Source organism: Hevea brasiliensis, chromosome 4 (assembly GCF_030052815.1).
Source record: "Hevea brasiliensis isolate MT/VB/25A 57/8 chromosome 4, ASM3005281v1, whole genome shotgun sequence".
Classification (NCBI taxonomy): Eukaryota; Viridiplantae; Streptophyta; class Magnoliopsida; order Malpighiales; family Euphorbiaceae; genus Hevea; species Hevea brasiliensis.
The window spans coordinates 114,481,163-114,505,891 of NC_079496.1; the positions used below are offsets into that span (position 1 = coordinate 114,481,163).

Consider the following 24,729-nt stretch of genomic DNA (forward strand, 5'->3'; position numbering starts at 1 on the left):
GAGACTTGAACAAAATTAGGGTTTGCTCATGTAATGGTATATGAACATTGTAATGGTCAATTAGTGACCATTTGACTATATGTGAGGAGGAATTGAAGTGATTTTGGACAATGGAATTAAGGCTAGGCATGCTACCCTTGATAACCTGTAGGGCTGGGTGTGAGTCCAGCAAGTTTGGGCAGCTGTAACTTGAAAGGTGTAGGTGCAATTGGTGCAAGGCCAATTGGACATGAAACTAGACCCATAATGGCACAACTTTAGTGAAGAAACTCTACTCAGAAAACCAAACCAAGTTGACCTAATAACTACCCTAATCTGGGTGACCAACATGTAGTTCCTGGAAAATGACCAAATGAACAGTGTTTGTTCAAATGGTCATAACTCAGTGTAGAAAAGTCCAATTGACCTGAAATTTATATCAATGAAAAGCTTAGACAATTTAGAACAACTTTCATGTAGAACAAAAAATTAAATTCTGACCATAACCCATCTAAATTGTTAACCAAATTTAGGGTATCAAAACTGTTAGAACCATTTCTGCCCAGAAATTCTGGGTAGATGCCAATCCGACCAATCCTAAAGAATGTAACATAACTTAAGCTAGAAAACTCCAAATGGGGTGATTCAAAAAGTGAAATGTAACTAGACACAATGATGAATAACTTTGATGAAGAATATTTGGCCAGATTCTTACTGTATAATGGCTTAATAGAACAGTGAACTCTAACACCCAAAACTGAAATTTCTGATTTATTCTCCATTGGTTTTAAGTATTATTTGGAAATTAATGCCAACACTTTTATCAACCAAAATGTGGTATCTTGGTGAACTTAGGTTCAATAAAATTATTATAAATTAAAAAAGTCAACCTTTGAGTGAAAATAGTTAAGTGAATAGTGACCTCTACTTACAAAAATAAATAATTAAATCATTAACTGTGTAAAATGCCCTTATATGCTTAGAATAATTGGTTTGGATAAGTTGGCATGCCAATAGGGTTCTGTTAGCAGTACTGCATATGGCTTCACGCCATTCTGTGTTTCATGGCCTTATGTGCCATTCTGTGATATAATAGTTTTTGGCTATTATGATTGAGTTACTATACTTGGATTTCATGCCTGATAATTATTACAGCTTATTAGCTGTTCTGTTGCACACCCGGAGACACAATGTGACTGATGGTGTGATGGCCCGAGGTACTTAGTACCCAGTGCCAGTTTACCTATTTATCCAGTCTAGTCGACTAGTACAGATTACTTGAGCAATTAAAATAAATCTTATCAAATTTTAATTAAATAATACTATAATAAGTGCCAGAAATTTAGTCTACATAAAATGTCAGCATACATTCTGCAAATCCATTTTATTTTAGCTTTTTTATTTTATATTGGCACCACTAATAAGAATTGCTTAGCGCGTCGCTTTTGCCACGGGTAGGTACTAGAGACATAGCCCAGTAGACCTCAGACAGACAGATTTGCACAGAGTCCAGAGTCACCTTATATCTGCAGTGCACTTGATAGGATATTAGGATTTTTTATTGTATTTTGTACCTTGCATTTTTTACTAGTTCTTAATTGTAATTACAAACTCATGAAATCATATGATAATGTAAAAATATGAAATTTCATGTTACTGTAATTATCAGTATATTTTGTTGAAAAATAAAATGTTGGGGAGTTATTCATGAAATTGATTGAAATTGTGTTGCGAACAAAAATTTCGAAAATTGTGTTGAGATTTGGAGATTGAGTTGATATGTATGTATATTGGAGTTCTGGATCTGAAAACCATATTGGAAGTGTTCTTTTAACAGGTTCAGAAGAACTATTTTTTCAATTTACAACCAGCACTCTGTCGGATTTTCTATAAAAATTTACAGAGAATTCAGATTAATCAAATTTGTAAGTAATGATATAATTGGTAAAATTTTGCACTTGGTGATTAATAAATAAATAAATTAAGAAGGATAAATTGTTATGGAATAAGATATGGTGCTCCAGCACACTGTGTGGCATATCTTGCTCTGCTACACTGTAGACGGGTAAGGGGTGTCACACATATAGTCTTACCCCACTAACCGTTATTAATAGGAGACATAAGTAATTTTTAATTGCCAAACCCTAAATAGCCATTACTACCGGGGATTTTCGAACGGGACTATCATGCTAACTATGGTTTAAAAACTAATTCATAAAATTTCCATTCAAATAATTGCATTTCAATTCACTTAACACAAATCATTCAAGAATTTACCCTTATAGGGTTGGCAACACACAATTCATAAAGTTCAAAGAGAAAATTACAATTGTCATCAACATATTCAAACTCCCAATTCATTCAAAACAATTTACAGTATTAAAATCAATTGAATAAAATTAGTTGTGTACAAACCTCTAGTGAGTCGCCTCCTTGCCTTAACTCACTCTTTCCTTGTCCTTTCCGGTCTCTTTTTCAACTGAAACACAAAATCACAGTGTTTCAATACCTATCCAAATTATTTCTAATAGAAATTTCAATAATTGAATTTTTCACTTTACTTTATTTTACTTCTAAGGTCCCATAAATTGAATTTTTTGTGTTTTTTATTATGGTGGTTACTATTCATTTGACCGATTGGTCAAAATGTTAACTTTTTCTTACCAAATAGGTTTGTTAAATCTAATTACTCCTACATACTACAATTTGGATCACATTTTTGTTGGTATTAATTGCCAAACTCAATTCAAGGTTTTCCTAGGAGAATTGGCAGATTTTCAGGTTTTGGAAGAACTATTTTTTAAAATTACAGTTGGCACTCTGTCGAAATTTCTATAAAAATTACGAAAAATAAAATTGATCAAAATTTTAACTCATAATTTAAACTTCAATTAAAGGTTTTAAATAGTGCTTTAACATTACTTTACAATTTAAAATGAATTGGATTTGCTTAAAATCTCTTATAGTATATTTAATGGATTATCGGTAGGCGAAGTTCGGTAATTCATTAGGCATACTACGGGATCATATTATGCCTTACGTAGGAGTAAGGTATGACAAAAATAACTAAAAAAAAATATTAAATGAAATATTTGGTGAAAATTTAAAAATTAAATAAGTATAATATGATAAAATATACGGTCAAATTAACTTATAAGTATAGGTTTTTATGAACGCTAAAATGAAAAGTTATTGAGGCAGTGTGTGTAGAATAGGTTTTGAAGCGTGATGAATCACTATCTTTAAGGTATTAATTGCTCCACTAGATTGCTGCAAGGTTATGACAATATACCTTCACGATACAACAAAGCCTGAAATCTGTAGATAGCAACTCCTGAAGATTTTCCTTAATAACTTTTTATACGAACCAAATTTAGAGATAATAAAAGAAATGAAGAATAAGAAGAAATAGAAGTAGTATATTTCTAAATTAAAAACTCACCTATATTTATAGATGATAAAAAGTCATGGCATATGTTCTAGACAAATATATCTGTCTATTTCCAACAGATATGACTGTTTATTTAAATTGGTATATTCTCTAACAGATGTGATTATATTCGTTTATTCAAAGACAAATCTTCTAACAGTTATAACTGTTTGTGTAATAGATATATCTATTTTTTAACAGATACATCTACTTGTTAACAAACACATCTGTTCATAATTTATTTAAGAGAATTAAAATAAAATAATTATTTTATTTCACACACATACGTGCCAAGTGCCATAACAGAATAATATATATATATATATATATATATATATTCACTTCTTCCTTTTCATATATTTTAATAATGTGAGAATTATTTATCTCTCTATTATCTAATATATAAGCTATTTATAATAATCCCCTACTTAGCTTGTATTATTAAATCCCATTGTTTTATGCATAATGAAAAGTATCTTTCGATTTAAACTTTTCCTTAGTATAAGTATTTTAAAGTTCTAAAGAAATCATGGTGGCCTTAGCTTAAACCTATATTTCTATTAAATAGAACCAAAAATACTATATACATGAACCAATTAATTCGAATTAAAAGTTCACCAAAATTTTTAGCATGGATATGGCCTTGTGCTACCTCCTGTTTTCATGAATATTTACAAAAGTTATTATCACTTTTTGTTTGAAGCAGCATCACTTCTTATCTTCATATAGGTGAAGTTTCATTTGTAATAATATTAAACTTCATCGTAATAATATTAAACTTCATCAAGAGTGTAAAAACTCATTCTCATTCTATTAACTTAGTACATTAATTACGTAATTATAACATTTACTAATAACTTGTTGTTACTCTTTAAACTTTATTTAGTAATAATACTATAAATTAGGGTTTCTATCACTAATAAATTTAATGGAATATTCTAAATTCTAATCAAGCACATGTATTTATGATCATAACTCTCGAGAGCCATTTTGTTAAAGGATCTGCTAGATTATTACAAGATTTAATATAAACATAGTAATAACACTATCAGAGAATAATTGTCTCTCTTATATTCATATTTATCATAATGTAAAGAAATAGATGACATCAGTTGTGGCCACAAGTTAATATTCGATAACGAGTTTCTCAGCCATTCTGTTTCTTTTCATACAGCTGCCAAAGTATAAACTCAGATTCTATTGTAAAATGAGTTATACAAGTTTATGTCTTTGATACCCAATAACTAACACCTTCACCCAAGGTGAATACTCAGCTGAAGGTTGACTTATTATCCTTAGCACTAGTTATCTAACTGGCATTTGTATAATCCAAAAATCTCTACCATATTTATTTCACTAGTCTACCATAGATAAATCACAATCTAGATGTATACCTTATTTGTAGAAACAAATTGCTCTACAACTTATTTAAAATGAGAGCCTCTAAAAATTAAAAAGTAGGTTAAACTTGTACATATACAAATACACACTTATTTGTCATTTTGTCACTCCTTACAAATGACTTGTAAGCCTCTTATATTTACTACTCAAAGTGTACCGACATTTTGGATAACAAATTCATTTCTTCATGCATATAACTATTAAGAAAAGTTGCATTTCTTTATTCAGTTATATCTTTTAGCCATGGACACAACTCTTTGTATGGATACAGCTCTTTATATGGCTTTAGCACAATTTGAAATTTATTACAGAATAATCCATAATTTAGTTCTTTTTAAATATCTAAAAAACCCTTGAAATTTCTTTCCAAGGTTCAATACTATAGTTGCTAGCATATCCTATGTGGTGTGGGGGTCATGTGCAATTAGGTGAAAGATTATCTACTAGAATCGCATAAGGTGCACCAGGTAATTTCCAGAAAAGATGGTGGAGTCACATCGGTCTCACTTAAGTATCACTTCCTTAGACAATATTTCTTAGACATGCAATTTATATAATCTTAATAGAATCAAGTTTACTGGTAAGTACCGTCTTCCCAGAGCATAAATAGATAGGAGTCACCACTCAAATAATAACTGGACCTATTCATTATTTCTTTTGAGGGACATCTAATTAAGACATCAATTTCTGATAGGGTCGTGGATGGCAACTTAATTCTTGTAGAGGTTCTACAACCATCATCACCATAGACCAATATCCATGTTTGGGATAGTTTAGGCAAACACCTCCAAGATAACAGCCCAAACATAATTCTAGACGATAAATTTTAGAATTCTCCCAAGAATAAATTAAAGAAAAATAATATTGATTGTGGGTAAAAATGAAGAGAAGATAAGAGATAAAAGAGAAAAGTTAATAGATTTATATTCAAAACTACTTTTTATAAAGCATTTGTACCTCTTCGAACATATAGAACAGTTCACTTTATCTATTAGAATAATTATATATGTTCATTTATACCTTTTAGAATATATATAATAGTTTACTTTGTATTTCTCAGAATAATTACATTTATTCGATTATACCTCTTAGAACAAATATAACCGTTCACTTTGTATCTCTTAGACCAATTATATTTGTTCACTTATACCTCTTAGAAGAGATTTCATTATTGGTAATAATCAATTCGTTTTGATGCCTTTTAATGAATAGACATAATTCTTTCAATTATGTAATAACTTTTATTATCACTAACTATTTCTAACAATATCCTCCACTTTGTTAGTGATAAACACAATCAACACGAATTAAGATTTTTGCATATAAAAGGTGTCTTTTAACTTATGCACATAAATCTTATTAACTTCTTTAATACATTCACTATAAGCTTTAGCATCATATTATAGCCTTATATTTCTTCTAATTATAAACATGTCATCAACATAAGACAAGTTATCACATAAAAAATTTTTTCAATGTGCAAGTATTTCTGAATCTGTTTGAGAAAAAAGTCTTATGTAGTATGCAAAAATTTATTCCTATGAAAATTCAAACTAATAGTAAGTTTTGCTATTATTCCTCTTATTTGCAATGACTTAGGAGCCACCACTTTCAAATTCTTATGTTTTGAAACAAGGATATGTAACTCATGGAAGGATATGTTACTTATCGATAATAGATACATTATTAACTATTTGAAATTTAAAAATATTTTATGATAAGAAATTTATTCACACCTTATTTTTTTGTATTGTATTTGAAATTCTGCGAATTTCAAATTTCCTTTGGAGACTTGATAGAAGTAAATAGATCATACAACCTATCTAACAAGTTATTGAGAATATGGCATCTGCACAACAATTAATCTTTTTCACTTTTTTTTATCTGCTTTCTCCTTTTCAGCGAATATAATTTGTTCATTCAAAATGATTTAGTTTTACGAACTCTTGATTCATCACAAAAATAGCCTTCGACTCCATTGCGATTAATACCTTAAATTTGTTGAGCCAGTGAGTGTAGAATAGGCTTTGAGGCGTGATGAATAACTATCTTTAAGGTATTAATTGTCCTCACTAGATTATTGCAAGGTTATAGCAATATACCTTTAGGATACAACAAAGCCTGAAATCTGCATACAGCGATTCCTGAATATTTTTCTTAAGAACTCTTTATACAAATTGAATTTAGAGTTACTAAAAGAGAAGAATAATAAGAAATAGAAGTAGTATATTTCTAAATTGAAAACTAATCCATATTTATACATAGATAATGAAAAGTTATGGCACATGTTCTAGACAAATATATCTGTCTATTTTTCAACAGATATAACTGTTTATTTAAATCGGTATATTCTATAACAGATGTAACTATATTTGTTCTTTACAAGACACTTCTTTGATCACTTATAACTGTTTTTATGTAATAAGCATGTCTATTTAGTAACAGACACATATACTTGTTAATAAACACATTTGTTCGTAATTTATTTATGAGAATTAAAATAAGATAGTTATTTTATTTCACACACATACGTGTCAAGAGCCAATAGCAGAATATTATATATATATATATATATATATATTTTTTTTTTTTTTCACTTATTCCTTTTCATATATTTTAGCAAAATGAGAGTTATTCTTCTCTCTATTATCTAACATACAAGCTATTTATAATAAGTTACTCTCTTTCAAATTATTTTTTTAACTTATAAACTCACTTTATAAGTTTAAAAAATGTAGTAAATTGGTTTAATTAATTTATAAATTAAGATAAATATCCTTTAAATATTTGTATCAAATATTTTTTATTTTAATTATATATATTTATTTTAATAAATATTTATATAAATTTTAATATAAATATTTATTTTAAAAATTATTAAATTATTTTTTATATAAAATTGAGTTTATATCAAATATATAGGCGAATCAGTGAATTCAGCAGACAATAGGGGTGAGATTTGGGAAACATTCAAAAAGACAAAGGAGAGTGAGCTATCGAGTTCGCCATCCCAATAAATTATATATTATTACCATATTTTCATGTTAGCATTTTTCTTGAAATAATACTTTAATAACTAATTATCAAAACAATAATTACAATTTTTTTTTAAATTAAAAATTAAAAATTATTTATTATTTTCTGAATTTTTTTTGAGAACTTATTTTTCTGAAATTTATTTTATATATATAAAGGCGCAGTATACAATTTTTCCGACATCTCACATTTACATGAACATGCAAATCCAAATCAAGTGGGCCCTACCCGTTGCAACAGCCCTCGCCTCAATGTTTGGGGAGACTGGATTAGCTCATGACCGAAGCCGACAAAAAATTTTCATTATGGTAACGAACAAAGATGAGATTATGCCTTCGCGTTCTCATCCCTCTTAACATTTATGTGGATAATAATGTAATTTTAAACTATATAAATATAAGAAATAATATAATTTTATTTTTAGCGCACTATCTATTTTTCTATTTTATTAACTTCTCCTATATAATAATATATAAAATTGATTTTAAATCTAAATTTATATTTTAATTTAAAATTTAGGAGATTTTAATTGGCATTGTAGAGTTTTTATCAATTTTAATTTATGTTTAATTTTGATTAAATTTAAATTTTGATTTTTTTTATATTTTTTTAAATATTAGTTTTAAATTGAATTAATTAAATTATTTTTTTATTCAATTTTAATTTAATTTAAATTGAATTTTAGCCAAATTAATTTTAATTTTAAATTAAACAATTAAATTTTAATTTAATTTCAAATCTAATTGTATCTAAACCTAACTCCACCCAACAATTAATTAACTTATTATAGAAAATATTATTTATAAAAATTATTTTTCTAAAAATAATTTCTATTATTTAGTTGTAATGTTAAACTAATAATATATTTTTATGTTATGCATGTATAAATATTTTTATATTTTAATAAAATTATTAAAATTTAAAAAATAATTTTTACTTTAAAAAAAATCACTTTTTCTAACATTAATTTAATTTTTATTTATTTAGTAAAATATTTTTTGTTAGTTTATTTTTTGAGAATCTTAAATATTAAAAAATTTAAAAAATATTTTCCCAAAAATATTGTTCAAGAAAATACTTTATATAATTAAGTTTTGGTTAAAAGTTAAATTTGAATTGTTATTATTAACGTAACGGTAAAAAAGGGTATATTGGTATTTTAAACATGTAATTTAACTCTATAGTACGGTCTCTGCACAAAAAAAAAGGTTATGGTACAGTCTGCAGAAGTGGCAGAGCAAAATAGTGGACACTGAATTACAATAAACAAAATGCAAAAGCTTATCTCGTTGGATAGATAATTGAAATACCGAATATAACCCGTAACAGCAGCAGGCAAAGGTCTAGCGTATGAATTGCAAGCATCATTGTATAATCATTTTAGCTTTTAAATTTAGTTAAAATGTATTTTGAAGTATCTAAATTTATTGGAAATTTAATAATCATTATTATTATATATTTTAATTAGTAATTTATAGAAAATATTTCTTAACAATAATTTATATTTTAAAATTTAATAATTTTACAAAATATTTAAATGATATTTGTTTAAAATATAATATATAAAATTATAAATATTATTATAAAAGGGCTATTTTTTAACTAGCAAAGCCAATGTGACTATACAGCCTTCAAATGTCAATTTCGCTAATTTCTTTGAAATCCAAGGCCACTCTTCTAAGAAGTCATGCATATAAGGATTCTCCCAGTTTCCCACCATATGCATATTCCACATATACCTTTTCTTCCACTCCCTCCCTCTCTCTCTCTCACATTCTCTTGCAACTGCAACAGACTAAAAAATGAGAGGGGCTATCTTGTTGTCGGTGCTACTGTTTGCCACCTGCCAATTTTCCTTATCCATCAGAGACGGTAAGCTTTTAAAACTGAACATGCTTTATACTCAGAATGCACCGCTTTCTGAGGAAACCCAGATCAAGAAATGCCTGTTGGCACCTGATAATTTATTAAGAAGTTCAATTCATAAGTGTTTATGACTACCTAATTAGTGTTCATTCTTTTTTTTTTTTTTGCCGTGTTCTTATCTAGGATCAAGAATATAAATGGAGGTGGCAACTAGTTTTTGTTTTTGAAGCTGTATTTAAGATTATATTTCTCAAATAACCTTTCTTTATGGTGTAATTTTATTTGATTCTTTCTTTGGTGGAGAGGTCTTCCTACTCAACTAGTGATCCATCTTCTTGGCCTTTACTATAGTTGACAGAGAGCTCTGCACAGCTCTCTGCCAGGTTTAAAGGCTTTTTCACTCGTCATGTAAACTTCCTATGCTCCTGATTAGTTCATTTTGAATTGCACATATACCTTGATTTGTATCCAAATCCTGTGATGAGACTGAGGTTTTACCCTATCTTCATTTGCTGCTGTACGAGTAGATTGGACCACTTCATTGATGTCTCTTTGCAATTGCAGGTTGAGCCACCAGTGATGCACATGTTGAGATCTGGTTAGAGCTAAAAAAAAAGATCTGTCTTGACAGAGAAAGGGATTTTTCTTTGCCTGAAATCCAAAACATAAGTTATATGGCGGGACTCATCCCTATTTAATAGGCAGTCCTATATGTTTATGTGTTTGTGTGTATCGGGCTTAGGCAATAATTTTCTAGTATCAAAGTTATTATTTATCAGCTTACTAAAAGTAGCAGAATTCCAATACTCTTCATCATGGCCAAAACTGGCATATGGAACACCATGTGAGGGGAAAAAACAATGTTCTGTTATAGAGTTTTCAGGCTGATGAATTCATTTTGGCATCTTTGAAAACTTAAATTATACTTCTTTTAATTGGCTTATTACCATAAATTTTTGTTGATCATGTTCTACTTGTAAAAACTGTAAATTCTAATGCAGGATTAGTTAAAAATGGCAACTTCGAGCTCGGCCCAAAGCCATCGGAAATGAATGGCACGCATGTTATAGTTCCCACAGCCATACCAGAATGGAAGATTTCTGGGTTCGTAGAGTACATAAAATCAGGGCAAAAGCAAGGGGACATGTTGCTGGTGGTGCCAGAAGGAGCCTATGCAGTTAGACTTGGAAACGAGGCATCAATTAAACAGGTTCTAAGAGTTATAAAGGGCATGTACTATTCAATTACGTTTAGTGCTGCTAGAACTTGTGCACAAGAGGAGAAATTGAACATTTCGGTGTCCCCTGATTGGGGTGTTCTGCCAATGCAAACAATGTATAGTAGTAATGGGTGGGACTCCTATGCTTGGGCCTTTCAAGCTGAGTTCCCTGTGGTGGATCTTGTCATACATAATCCGGGAGTTGAAGAAGATCCTGCTTGCGGTCCTCTTATTGATTCTGTCGCCATTAGAGCTCTGTTTCCTCCCAGACCAAATAACGGTAAGTTCTCTATCGATACTAAATCATTATATCATTTCACTCAAGGGCCGTCAACTGACAAATTTCTTTGTTACATTGAGCAGAGAACATACTGAAAAATGGAGGTTTTGAAGAAGGTCCGTATTTGTTTCCCAACACATCTTGGGGTGTGTTAATCCCACCAAACATTGAAGACGATCACTCTCCTCTTCCAGGGTGGATGGTAGAATCCCTCAAAGCAGTCAAGTACATAGACTCAGGTCATTTTTCTGTCCCTCAGGGGAGACGAGCCGTAGAACTTGTAGCAGGGAAAGAAAGTGCCATTGCCCAAATAGCCAGAACCATCATTGGCAAAACCTATACCCTTTCCTTCGCAGTTGGTGATGCGAGCAACTCCTGCGAAGGTTCCATGGTGGTAGAGGCTTTCGCAGGGAAGGAAACACTCAAAGTGCCTTACGAATCAAAGGGCAAAGGTGGGTTCAAGCGTGCAGTGCTTAGATTTGTTGCTATTTCTAACAGAACAAGGATTATGTTCTATAGCACATTTTACACCATGAGAAGTGATGATTTCTCCTCCCTTTGTGGACCTGTTCTTGACGATGTGAAGTTGTTAAGCGTTCGTAATCCACGAAGAATGCTATAATGAAGTAATTAATTACCAAGAATGTGATTTTGTTACATAAAGAGAAGCCAGCAGTACGGTGTACGAGTTTTCTGTGTGAGTTATTAGCAATATATAATATCAAAAAAAAAAAAAAGAATATACATAAATATATACCAATGTAAGGATACTTATGGTATGTGATTTTATGAAGTGGTAATGTATTTCATTAGTAGTATAATAAACAAGGAAAAGTTCCACTAAAGTTTCTTCAATTCACGAAAATTCTCCATGTTTGTCTAATTATTCCTATTTAATTTTATTTAAATAAATTTTAAAATTTTTTTAAGTAGATTCGATTTACCACGTCACTTATGTTTCATTGGTTTCATTTTCATCCACTCTCTTATTACTAAAAAGTGTGTGCTTGATAATTTAGTGTCTGATATTGAGTATAGGAAGGCAAAATTATTTTCCTGAATGAAAATATAATTTTAAATGTTATTGAAAAAAATATTTTGAAAAAACTATTTTATTATTTTAATATTTTTATTATTAAAATTTATTAAATTTAATTTTAAATTATTTTTTAATATTTTTTAATTAATATATTTAAAAAATAATTTTTCAGTTTCAATAATAATACCAAATAAACTTTTAATCTCTTGATTGCAATCCAGCTTTGTAATCGTTTCATTGTCCATTTAAAGGCTTGAATTGTAATTCTATCTTTGAAAAAAAATTTATGGTAATACAATTATGACTAAATATATGATTTAATTTTAATTTTTTATTTTATATTTATTTAATTATATATAAATTTGAATTATATAATTAAAAATTTTAACAAGGCCTAGTTAGATCCATGGACAATTGGGTCCATTAAGGAGAACCCGAATCCAGCCCATTATAGAACCCCTGAGCCCGATTCAAAACCCTAAAGGCCCAACCTTTCAAGTCCGAAACCATAAACCAAAACTCCAATCAACACGTGGAAATGACGCGAGCCAAACTTGGGCGGATTACTTTGACTAACTAAAATGGGACGGTCCAGAGAGTCGCGTCACTTTTAAGCCACATGAGAAGTTTTAAAAAAAGGAGAATTAAATCCCCTGCAGCACAACATAAACACAAACCAATCATTCACCGTAACAACTAGATACATGATCCAGATCAGCTCAATTCTGTGCACCACACAGCAGGCGATTCAATTTCAAAACAAATTAGGGTCTCCTTAAACCTGCTCTTTTTAAACCCCAGTTACGCATTTTGGCCATTCTCTCTGTCTCTCTCTCTCTCTATCTCTTCTTGCTCTCTACTACTTAACGAATTCAAGTCTCCATTTACGAGCTTAGGGGAAAATGGTAAAGTCTACTGCCGCTGTCGATCTCTCTGCGATTCATTGTTCTTATCTAGATCTTGATCTGTACCGCAATTTTTGGTTTTCGCTACTTTCGCCCTCTATTGTTTCCTACGATCTAGTACTGTGTCGCTTGGGAAATCGTTTTTTTCATTAGACAGATGCTTTTTATTTATTTATTTAAGTGTATGGAAATGGGGTTTCTTATTATAATGGTAACTTCGATTTCTTTTTATGGGTTGTAGGCTTTACCAAATCAGCAGACTGTGGATTATCCAAGCTTCAAGCTTGTGATTGTTGGCGATGGTGGTACAGGTATATTTTTTTTGTTTATCTTGTTTTACCCAATTGCTGAGTTTTCTTTTAGGTTAATCTGTATTTCATGTCTTATAAACACTCTGTTTGTTTAGTGGGGTCTTTTGTTTGTTAGGAACTGTAGTCGATTTTGTGGTATTTAAGTTGGTTTTTTCGAGCTACTTCTTGTGATACTTGGTCATGTCTTTTGGTGTAGCATTGTTTCCACATTTGGGGTATTGAAATTTTTGGGATTTAACTTTTGAAGTATGATTTTATGTTTAGCTTTAGATGATTTGCCTTTTGATTGTGAGTTGCAGGGAAAACTACCTTCGTGAAAAGGCATCTTACAGGCGAGTTTGAGAAGAAATATGAACGTAAGAAAGTGCCTTCTTTGTTTCAGTTCATTTTCGTATTTTAGTGTTTTGGTTATTATTGTTATGCTGCTTTTCCACCAGTGGAGGCTGGGATGAAAAACTATGGGCATTTTCTGTTATGTGTTTGAAATTATCTTTCTTTGTAAATGCAGCAACGATTGGCGTGGAAGTTCATCCCTTGGACTTCTTTACCAACTGTGGGAAAATCCGATTCTACTGCTGGGACACAGCTGGACAAGAGAAGTTTGGTGGGCTTAGAGATGGATACTAGTGAGTAATTAGTGCCTTCTTCCCCCCAAGCTCATTGCTTGAATAGTTGTGTGTGGATAATAACCTTTTGATTTTATTAAGCAACTAATGTTTCCTACAAATTAACGTAAGGCCTTCCTGCCTTTTATCTTCTCTTAGTACAATCTCTTAGATTTTACAGTCCATTTTTACATCTCCATAATCAACTTCAACAAAATTTCGATTTGAACGTTTCCACCCCAATAATGCATTCCCAAAGTTTGAGAAATTCCCTCATTTCCAGGTTTGTTTCATTTTTTTGGTTGGTGAAGCCTGTCTGTTCAGTGCAGGACAAGGTTCCAACAGCTTTTAAATGTCACTTTTTACTGTTGTGTTTTAGTCACTTGCAAAGAGCTTTCTTATAGAACCTTCAATTCTTCAAATTTGTTATTAAATGATATAACATTCAAGCATTCCTTAGATTTTTTGTTTTATTTTTCTTCCTCATTATTCTTTTATGTTCTTAAGTTTCTTGAATTGATTAGCCATGAATTTGTGTATTGTGCAGCATCCATGGCCAATGTGCTATAATCATGTTTGATGTTACTGCCCGGTTGACTTACAAGAATGTGCCCACATGGCATCGGGATCTTTGCCGGTAGGTCTTGTTTTATGATCTTAAATGATGCTATTATTTACTTTTGGCTGAGTGTGCTGAATACATTGTTCTCCTGTGTTTACACATTTGCAGGGTTTGTGAAAATATCCCTATTGTTCTTTGTGGAAACAAGGTTGACGTGAAAAACAGGCAGGTGAAGGCAAAGCAGGTTACCTTCCACAGGAAAAAGAACTTGCAGTACTATGAGATTTCGGCAAAGAGCAATTATAATTTTGAGAAGCCTTTTCTTTATCTTGCAAGAAAACTTGCTGGGTCGGTTCAACTATTGTCTAATTGAAAAGCCTTTATCATTTTAATTTTTATGAGCCAACTGGGAAGGCTAATAATATTGCTATTGTTTTACTGTAGGGATCCTAATTTGCACTTTGTTGAGTCACCAGCCCTAGCACCTCCAGAAGTGCAGATTGACCTAGCAGCACAGCAACAGTAAGTGTTGTGTTATTTAACATTTTCTCTGTCGCATGGCATTTGTATGTGTACAGACTGAAATGATTCAGCTTTCTGTAGTGTCTACTACTGATTCTATCTGAAAGTCATTTTGTGCTTTAATTTCGGTCATAACTTTGTCTTGCTCCCTGTAATTTTATAGGCATGAGGCTGAGCTTGCTGCTGCTGCTAGTCAACCCCTCCCGGATGACGATGATGACACATTCGAGTAAATTGTGATGGTGGATTGCAATTGAAGGAAGAAAGTTTAATGTGGTTGAGGATGTGATATTATGTCCTTACATGTATGAGCGTGTGTTTCATTTTTACCCGTATGTTTTGAGTTCTGTTTGATCATTTTGTGCGGGGGGATTTTGCTGTGTGTATTCTTTCTTGTTGCACCAAAATTTTTCAAGCTAATGCTTAATCCCTGTAGGATGTTAGTGTTGCTCTATATATTTATCTCGATCTTGAATTAATTGTGCTGATTGCGAATTTTTGTTGCATTACTTGCATTGATCTAGTTGTTATTGGTTATCTGTTATATGGAAGGCAAGCAAGCAGGCACTAGAACTTCCAATTGATTATCTGTTATATGGAAGGCAAGCAATCAAGCACTAGAACTTCCAATGTTGCTCAGAAGATACACAAATAAGTGTAGCCCAGTATTCCAAACTGATATTGGAAGTTCTTCCTTCCATAGAGTTCTTGCTAGCAACAATCTGTAGCCTGGGACCACTGGTTTACGGGTCTGAACGGTACTCAGGACAAGGGCAACACTTGCGGTGAAAAAGTCCAAAAGTGTCCTGGGGTTAGTGAAACGAGTATGCAGCCATTCTGCTATCAATATTTTTGATGTTATTGTAATGTGAGCTCGACATCCATAAAACTAGTTAGCAGTTTTGCTTGGCTGGAAGTGAATTCCATCAATTTTTTGCTGGTGGAGCGGTATGAGCACTGATATTTGTTTACTTCTTTGCCTCTGTTTTTCCTGTGATGGGAAGTTTGTTGATCCTTTTAGTGAATTGGGTATAAAAATGCTCAAGAAGTTGGAGAGGCTGAGGATCTTGTTCACCTTCTTCCTTTTGCATCTCTATTTGTGCTTGAGGCCATAAGGGTATAGTTTGCCAGTAACCTTCGTTAACAACCTGCTTGGTCTTGTAGAAAGGGAGAATGTTGAATCTTGATGAGAGGGAAAATGGGGAATAACTATCGCGTCACAAAAGGTTCAACATGAGGTTTCGTCTCTGTATTTCTAAGGGGGGACACAAGGTAAATTGGAGAGTGAAGCAGCCATCGAGAAACGTAATTTTGTTGAATGCTTCGTGCAAATCATCAATTGAACCTTCAGAGTGGCATTTCTTTGCATCGGTGGCCGCTTGAACCACGTTGATGTACAAAGCATTAATGGGTACTCACTATGCCGAACAAAACGATTGTAACCTTGAGCTTTTCCATTTCCTGGAGCTCTGGTTTGCCATGATGACGAGGACCAATGGAGACCTCCAAGGGATTGTAGCATTCAGAGTTGGATTTGATCTCTGGAAACATTACACGTGTAGAACTCGCTAAATCTTGGCCTGTTGCCCTCGGTTGTTTCCTTCTTGTCTTCATTATGGAACTTAACCACTCGTTATTAGCATCTGAAGAAGGTGAACTCGCTTCATTTTCTATTACAATGCTTATTGTTTCAGTCACTGGCAGTGCTGGATCTAATATTCAAAATGTGACGGTATATATGAAGATCACGTTCTGAACTGACTATGAACAGCTCTTTCAAGCCTAAGTTGAGATGAAAATCATAGAAACCAGAAAAAAGTAGCCAATAATAATTGATCTCCATTCTTTAGGAAAGCTTCTGGTTATCAGATGCTATCTTCATTTGAGAAGGAACACGCTTACGTTGTCCCAAGCACATAATTAAAAGAAACAATTTTTTTCCTCAGAGAAAAAAGAACTGCCCTTCAATGAGGTCATGCATATGATCAATTTTTCTGGTCAAATGACTTATGCAACAAGATCACCCATCAAGAAGACGCTGAAGAGCAGTGAATTGAAATTTATCAGAGTTATAGAACTGTTAAAAGTAGTGTTATTGATATTTATCAGGGTGATAATCCATTGCAGAATGGCTCAGTTCAAACTGCCAGGAAGAAAGAAAGCAGTTATTGCTCCTAAAGTAAACATAAAAAGATAAACTACAGGGATTTTTAAAATAGAAGCAACATTGGCTTTTATTTCCCAGTTTCCAAAAAGAACCATGTTAGCAAGTTTTCTGGATGATGAGTAACATTTTAAGATAAATGGATACAACAATGATATGTCACAAAGCCCATTGTAACCAAGCAGAAGACAAGTTGATCTCCACAAAATATCTTCAGATCATTCACTGTTCTACAAACACAGAATAAATTGAAAAGCAGCAAAGGTCAAGCAACACTGAAGAGAGTGACTAAAATGTAGAAAGTGAGCACGACGGTAAGCAGAAAATAAGGTGATCTAAGCAGAACAAAACCACGATACGTATCAGTCAAGATCATCAGCAATATAGCACTATAAGAATTGGTGTTTTTTCATGAGTTCACTAGGCTATGCCCATAACTAAATGAGCTTTGAAGCTAAACCCCACTACCCCTTCATTGGCAGAGTATAGATAGTAGGTGCTCTAATAAAGCAAACGTGTCTCACATTAGTAGTCTAGTACCCTATTATATGGGTGTGGTGAAATATAATGAGAGAACACAACTTACTTGCTCAAGCAAGGTTACAATATCCAAAAATAGCAACTGGCTAAAGAAATGCTGCTTTTGCCAGTTAGAGCTTGTTAAAAGGTATGGAATTATTTTCACTCCGTCTTAACACTAATAACCACGTGGAAATGCATACGAAACTTAATATTCAAATTCTGGAACCCAACGATGAAAATTATTCCAGGAGATGAATACATTCATCAAATCTTCCCTTCCAATTCTTGCGCCTTGCATGTATACATACCAGATGGCTGAATAACTTCCATTGCCATGCGTTTCACACACAACTGCCAGCAGCAAGCCTTCTGAATGGGTGTCATCACATCTGTGAAGCATAAATCACTAATTTGAAGATAACTTGGTACGGAATCAAATGTGCAACAAAAAAAATTAAAACAGTAGATAAACTTGTATATAAAAAAGAGAGAAACCAAAAATCACGTACAACTCATATTAAAGCTTGAAATGAAAATGAGCTTCCATGTCAGAATTTCATGCCTGCCTTCTCAAAGTTTTGCATTCACTTCCCCCATATATTTTGTGCATGGTTCCAGGGATTATAGTGACAATGATATCAGAAACTGGACATCGATTGGCACAATGGTAAAGCATTGAATTGGTAGTGGCCCCATTTATTGTGCCACAAGAATGGTGGTGATCCCCACCATCTCCATTAGACCTTTGGAAGCAATGCACGCATGCCTCCAACTGCGGCCCTGAAAAATGCAGGGGGATTCATTAATACTACCCTCAAAATCAGAATTTCTATGGAGAAATTAAAAGCCAAGCCAAATTTTCAACCTAACAAAATTTTCCATCGTCCCTAAGATCATAAGATAAGTATTTATTCTAATGAATACCAAATGACAAGAAAATAGAAAGGAGATGTAATAATCATTGCTTCGGCTAGTGACAAGATTCAATATAATCCAAGTTTCATTCTCCATAATAGAATGCAGTAAGCAACCAAAAAATTCCAAGTTTCCATTAAATATCATATTTAACCATCCTGTCAGCCTGGATAAAAGAAAGGACCAAAGTTTTGCTGGTAAATGAAAATAGAATTAATTATTGGCTTGTCAACCTCATATCCAGTGTACAGAAGCATGCATAGTTTTGCACAATTAAAATGGATTTAAACAGGCCTAGAACCTTTTAACGATATCTGACAATCCACCAGTCACATGTACATCCATCCAAGCTTAAAAGACACTATAGAAAACTGCAGCCTGGCTGGCTGCCTAAAAAAGCATCTATACAATAGGTATAAGTTCCTCAAAGCAATGCAACCGAAGGAGAGAGAAAGAGAGAGAGAGAGATTAACACAATGATGAACCAGGAAAAATTTATACAGCATAAAGAGTTCTTACATAATTTTCAAAATACAAATTTACATTGGCCTAGTCAAAACAGATTGAACAATAATAATAAAGCTACAAAATGTCCCAATTTCATGCTGCTTCTTACATTGATGTCAACCTATGCTAATAGATAGAAACTGTTTCCAGAATAGGAAAAAGGCCATAGGAAAGCAAAGACCCAAATTAGGTGCTACCTAATATGGACACTTGTTCTAGTTGAGATTAAGTTCCTTAGCTCCATCAAATGTTCATCATTCGAAATATTAAGTGAGATACGAAGATTTGTCAACAACGCTTCTTGTTCCCAATTTAAGGGCCCAGAAGCATGCAATGCCTCTAGAGTGCAACGATAAGCGTGCAACTCTAACATATGAATTCCTACCGATACATTTTCTTCTAAGGAAAGGGTACATTTTTTTTCTTCATCTCCGCGACCATAAAAGGATTCAGCACCACTACTAAGGCTATCTGCATCACGACTATTACCTTCTAAGATGTGACAAGATAGTTTACTTGGACTATTACTAATAACGCTACAACTACCAACAGAACATTCGTCATTACTATAATCATTAGCTTCAAAGCTTCTTGCTTGAAAAGTCTCAACACGATAATTTGGTGCCTCCCTCTCCATTTGATAGGATTCAATTGTTTGATTGTAAGGGGAAGTATACATGTAGGTTTCACCCAGACATTCTCCCGGGTAAGCAACAACACCTACCTTTTGCATAAATGAGGATGAGCACCCTGGCATCGCTAGTTGGTGCTCACCCTTTTTCTGTGTTGCTCTCATTTTGAGGACCTTTCCATTACACTCTTTGACATCAGATGCTCTCTTCAGTGTTCTAGCAGTCGCAATACAAGAATCCTGAAAACCAGCATCGTTCTCAACAGTGAAACAATTGTTCCCTGCATGAACTTTTGTCTTTGCTTTGGCCTGCGGCATCCGAGGGCTTATATACTGGTAACAACTGAAGGTCGAAAGTTTATTGGACTTCACATCTTCCCTGAAGCCAGAACCCTGAAAAAAATAGCCAACACATAATTATCCCACAACACTGGAAACAAAAGCCCAACAAGCACAAAAGGCACACAACTAAACATTTGAACATAACCAAAGAGACAAGATAAAAGGATGGACACAGGAAATCCTTAAAAGCCAAACCACAACAAAATAAACGCCAGAAACAGAAGATCATTAAGGATAATATAGACAGGAAATAAAAAAAAAAAAAACACTAATTTACCTTTCCAATGACAACCCATTTGCCATCTTCCCATAATTGACGCATCCTAATGTTACTTTTGTGGATTCGGAGTTCCCTTGAAGACCCAATTAATCTAACAAAATAGTAATTTTGACTGAAAACCTTCAAAATTGCAGCTGCCTTCCAATAAAGATCATCCAACACCTCCACAACATCACCAGCAGTCCAACTATTGGAAGCATCGTCCAGAGGAGGAGGGCAAGGCCTAATTGCTTTTCTTGAGACCTTCTCTACAAGATCCTCATTATTCTTGCTTGAAGGAGAATCATACGTTACACTGTAATCGTGTCCATTGCCTGAAAAAACAATCTCACCGCATCTCCACGCCCCTGAAGGCCCACCCTTTTTGCAGAATACCTCTACGTTACTTCTTTTCCTGAATCTCATGGTGTTTGTATTGAATGAAACAAGAATTCACAAAAAACCTGAAGCAACCAATAAATTGAACTTTTTACTAATCACTGTGAGACACCTTTATAGAATAATTTAATAGCATGAAAAATGAAAATATAGTACAAAGAAAGGTTGAAAAATCAAATCAGTTCTTGTTCAATGAAAATTACATTATACAAATGTAAACATAAATTCACGTAAGAGAAAAAGAATTTAAAATCTTTCCATTACTATGATACTAAGAATATCAATTTCTTCAAAAATAAATAAATCCCAATTGAAAATTAAAAAAAAAAAATGCTCAGACCGAACAAGCGTGAACAATTAAACACAGAACCCCCCAAAAAAAAATTACAAAAAGATGTTGAGAGAGATAGAGAATAGATATGTCACAGACCTTTCTTGACAAATGGTGCAAAGCTCGATCGCAGAGAGAATTTGCAGTAACAATTTGTGTGGTGGAAGATGAATTTAGTTACAGAGAAGAGACCAAATGGGGAAAAATTAATATTGTATTTAGGATTATAATATTAATTATTGGTTTTGTCCTTTTTAACGTAGGATTGAAGTTTAATACCAATCAGAAGAACGAGGAGGAGGAGGAGTAGGAGGAGGAGGAGTGCGCACTGCGCCCCATCTATTTTCCACCTTATTTTGTTGGAAAAGGATTTTTTTTTCCATTAAATTATTATTTTAAAATAAAAGTGTATTTGATATTATTATAATATATTTTTTATAATATATTAATTATATTTATTGCTTATTTAATATTGAGATTAAAAATTAAAAATACATTTTAAAATCATATTTTTAAATATTACGAAAATAAAAGTTTTTATGATTTTATAATTTTTATAATTAAAATATATTATTTCAGTTTGAATTTTCTTTTGGAAAAGAAATAAATATAAATGTAAACTCATGTAATGTTGAGATAAATTAAAAAAATATTGTATTATTATTGTTATTAAAAATATCTTCAAATTCAATGACAAAGCCAAATATTAAATTTTGAGAAGAACAAATACTAAAATTAATATATATTAGTACATAAAAATAATTGAATAAATGTCATGTCAATTTTTTAAAATATATATTAGGAAGGGACAATAAAAAAAATATTATTATTTTAATTATATTTTCTTAGACTATGTAAAAATAAAAATAAGTTTATCTTTATAGAATTAATAAAATACATAATTATTATTTTTATTAATTTAACATACTAATATAAAATAATTAATAATTATTAACTTATAACTATTAAAAGAAAAATAAAAAATTTGTAATTTCACTCCCTTACAATTTAATAAATAATAATTTAAATATTTTATTTTATTAATTTATTAATTTAAATCATTAAATTATTTTTTTATTTTAACATTTCTTATAATAAAAAAATTTTATTTATTATGTTATATAATTTTAATATATTAATATTAATTTTTACAGATATGAATAATTTTATTATCATAAAATTTTAATTTTATTATCATAAAATTTTAATTTTAAGTATTTCTTTGTTATAAATAATTAATTATTATTATTATCTAATTTTTAAATAATATTACATATTAATTAAATTTATTTAATAATTATTTATAAAATATATAAAATATTAATTATGATAAAGTATTATCAATTAACAATTTTATAGTATTTAATTAATAATATATCTATTAAACCTCAATTTGATCTAGATTGACCTTCAAGTATTAGCTTCTTCACTTATTCGAGTGTAAGAAACCTTACAGATCAGGCTACTAATCAACGATTGAACAACAGACTCACATTCATTGTGCTCTTTAAAAAGAATTTCACATTAATAATTTTCAAATGATGATGATGACGATGATGATGATGATGATGATGATGATGATGATGATGATGATGATGATGATGAAATATATAAATTTATTTAAAATTTTTTTAAAAAATTGTATGCATATATATATATATATATTAATTAAAATTTTAATTACTTCAAAATAATCATAAATAATATAAAATTGAGAAAGTCGCCATAATTTTTTGGATAAATTACAATTTAATTTTTAAAGTTTAATTAAACCTATAATTTATTTCATGTTGTTTAAAAATAAAGTAATTTAGTTATTGATATCTTAATGATCATAAAATTTATTCATTTAAGTTAGAATTCTAGTTAAGTTACCGTTAAATTTAGTAAAAATAATTAAAATATATTTAATTTTATTTTTAATATAAAAATAATTTAATCTATTAAATATTATTTTTAAAAAAAAATTAATAGATAAGATTTGATTAAACCTACAACAACCTTTATAATTTTAAAATAATAGAGACTAGATTATTTTCAGCTTGAAAATAAAGTTAAGAGCATTTTAATTATTTTTGCTAATTTAACAAGAAATTAATGATAATTTTAATGATAAAAACTAATTTTTATATTTATTAAAATGTTAAAAATTAAATTACTTTATTTTCAGACTATAATAATTAAGTTGTAAATTTAACTAAATTTTAAAAACTAAATTATAATTTAATCTATGGAGAGCTCTTGAGACTTAAAGGCTAAAGCTATAACCCCTCTAATATTTAAATAGTTCATTTTGCATGTATTAAAATTAGTTTTTAATGATGTGGTTAATAACATGGTACAATTTCAGTATTATCAATAGTTTAGGATGCAATTATTAAAAAAAAAAATCAGTGTAATTGTAAAAATAAAAAAAAAATTGATATTTTTTAAGCCATTACTCTTTTGTAAAATATATAATTTTAGAATTTGATCATAATTTTTATAAAATCTGATGATCATTTTGTAATTTGTCACTATTAATATCATGAAAAGCCATACTGGCGGAGCGCCAAAGGTGAATTTCCATAAAGCCGGTAATTTCGATGAGGAGAAAAGGGACTACTAGTTAGCAACAACCCTTGACCTTAAGCAAGATTCCATAACTTGCATGGTGATGTTTGAAAGTGCCAAAATTCCAGCACATATTCCAATCCTTGGAAAAGAAGGCCTCCCTCCCACACCATTTCTTTCTATGCTCATCTTTTATTATAAAGAAGAATCTTTTATAAATAGAGTTTGAACTAAGTGGTACTGGAATCCTATCTAGGACTATAAAACCTCGAATTCAAACCTCAATTGACCCAATAAACGAAAAATAAAAAATATATGTAAATAAATATACCATCTTTTACATTATGCTGTACAGCCTGGAGAAAGCACTTTTAAATATGCAAAAATGGGACCCTTCACCTTGATGACATGCAAAATGAATGAAAATAGTAAGAGAATGATAGATACCTAGAATTCTTTATCAAATAAAGAAGCTTAAATGTCATGACAGATGGTAACAAGCTCATCCAAGACAGAAGCATTGTGAATGACCTCAGAATCTTTAAAGAGGAGAATAAGAAATTAGAAAGTAGAATTGACAGTTGGCTGGCACCTACTAACTACAGGCTACAGCCCTAGCAACTATTATAGAGATAATTTGAGGATTCTTGAGTAACTATAGAATTTCATCAATCAGATTTCTTTGTGTTAGCAAATGTTAATAATTTGTTACTCTTGGCTGTCCAGTCTTTGAATTGATTTGCTATCTAGTTATTTTTTTTTTTCTAACACTCCTAGGCAGTTGTTGCTGTTTGTACGCGCGGTTGCTGAGAGTCCTCAGCTATAGCCTATATAGTCCAGTAGTTCAGCTCCATAACTGTGACAATTGCACCGGAATGAATATTGAAATATTATTCAGCCATGTGCCTTGCAAGAACTCTACACGGCTTACATCAAACGATAAACACAAGA

At 31.2% G+C, this 24,729-nt stretch overlaps 3 protein-coding genes across 4 annotated transcripts; 2 read left to right on the forward strand and 1 right to left on the reverse strand.

Moving 5' to 3' along the window:
• Positions 1–9,551: 9,551 nt before the first annotated feature.
• Positions 9,552–12,066, forward strand: LOC110654068 (protein DUF642 L-GALACTONO-1,4-LACTONE-RESPONSIVE GENE 2-like). Its single transcript, XM_021809942.2, has 3 exons — positions 9,552–9,718; positions 10,714–11,211; positions 11,295–12,066. The coding sequence occupies exons 1-3, from the start codon at positions 9,649–9,651 to the stop codon at positions 11,831–11,833; spliced, it is 1,107 nt and encodes a 368-aa protein (XP_021665634.1). The 5' UTR covers positions 9,552–9,648; the 3' UTR covers positions 11,834–12,066.
• Positions 12,067–12,962: 896 nt separating this feature from the next.
• On the forward strand, positions 12,963–15,634 carry LOC110654066 (GTP-binding nuclear protein Ran-3). 2 transcript variants are annotated; one of them, XM_021809939.2, is made up of 8 exons: positions 12,963–13,155; positions 13,397–13,466; positions 13,766–13,822; positions 13,975–14,092; positions 14,619–14,708; positions 14,802–14,981; positions 15,078–15,155; positions 15,319–15,634. In XM_021809939.2, the coding sequence occupies exons 1-8, from the start codon at positions 13,153–13,155 to the stop codon at positions 15,386–15,388; spliced, it is 666 nt and encodes a 221-aa protein (XP_021665631.1). In that variant the 5' UTR covers positions 12,963–13,152; the 3' UTR covers positions 15,389–15,634. The 2 variants fall into 2 exon arrangements, with proteins under 2 accessions (XP_021665631.1, XP_021665630.2); XM_021809938.2 differs by having other exon boundaries at positions 13,059–13,272.
• A 3,590-nt stretch (positions 15,635–19,224) lies between these two features.
• On the reverse strand, positions 19,225–21,547 carry LOC110654065 (uncharacterized). The gene is made up of 3 exons (XM_021809937.2): positions 21,325–21,547; positions 20,514–20,959; positions 19,225–20,287 (listed from the first exon to the last, which is right to left on the reverse strand). The coding sequence occupies exons 2-3, from the start codon at positions 20,919–20,921 to the stop codon at positions 19,457–19,459; spliced, it is 1,239 nt and encodes a 412-aa protein (XP_021665629.1). The 5' UTR covers positions 20,922–20,959; positions 21,325–21,547; the 3' UTR covers positions 19,225–19,456.
• Positions 21,548–24,729: the final 3,182 nt, after the last annotated feature.

Excerpts from the sequence above, each read along its gene's own strand:
- LOC110654065 (XM_021809937.2), bottom strand. The coding sequence starts at position 20,921 with ATGAGATTCAGGAAAAGAAGTAACGTAGAGGTATTCTGCAAAAAGGGT. Across the intron at positions 20,288-20,513 it reads AATGGGTTGTCATTGGAAAG|GGTTCTGGCTTCAGGGAAGA; the intron begins GTAAATTAGTGT and ends TATTTTTTTCAG.
- LOC110654066 (XM_021809938.2), top strand. The coding sequence starts at position 13,153 with ATGGTAAAGTCTACTGCCGCTGTCGATCTCTCTGCGATTCATTGTTCT. Across the intron at positions 13,467-13,765 it reads TGTTGGCGATGGTGGTACAG|GGAAAACTACCTTCGTGAAA; the intron begins GTATATTTTTTT and ends TGTGAGTTGCAG. Across the intron at positions 15,156-15,318 it reads GACCTAGCAGCACAGCAACA|GCATGAGGCTGAGCTTGCTG; the intron begins GTAAGTGTTGTG and ends GTAATTTTATAG.
- LOC110654068 (XM_021809942.2), top strand. The coding sequence starts at position 9,649 with ATGAGAGGGGCTATCTTGTTGTCGGTGCTACTGTTTGCCACCTGCCAA. Across the intron at positions 9,719-10,713 it reads TTCCTTATCCATCAGAGACG|GATTAGTTAAAAATGGCAAC; the intron begins GTAAGCTTTTAA and ends ATTCTAATGCAG. Across the intron at positions 11,212-11,294 it reads TCCTCCCAGACCAAATAACG|AGAACATACTGAAAAATGGA; the intron begins GTAAGTTCTCTA and ends TACATTGAGCAG.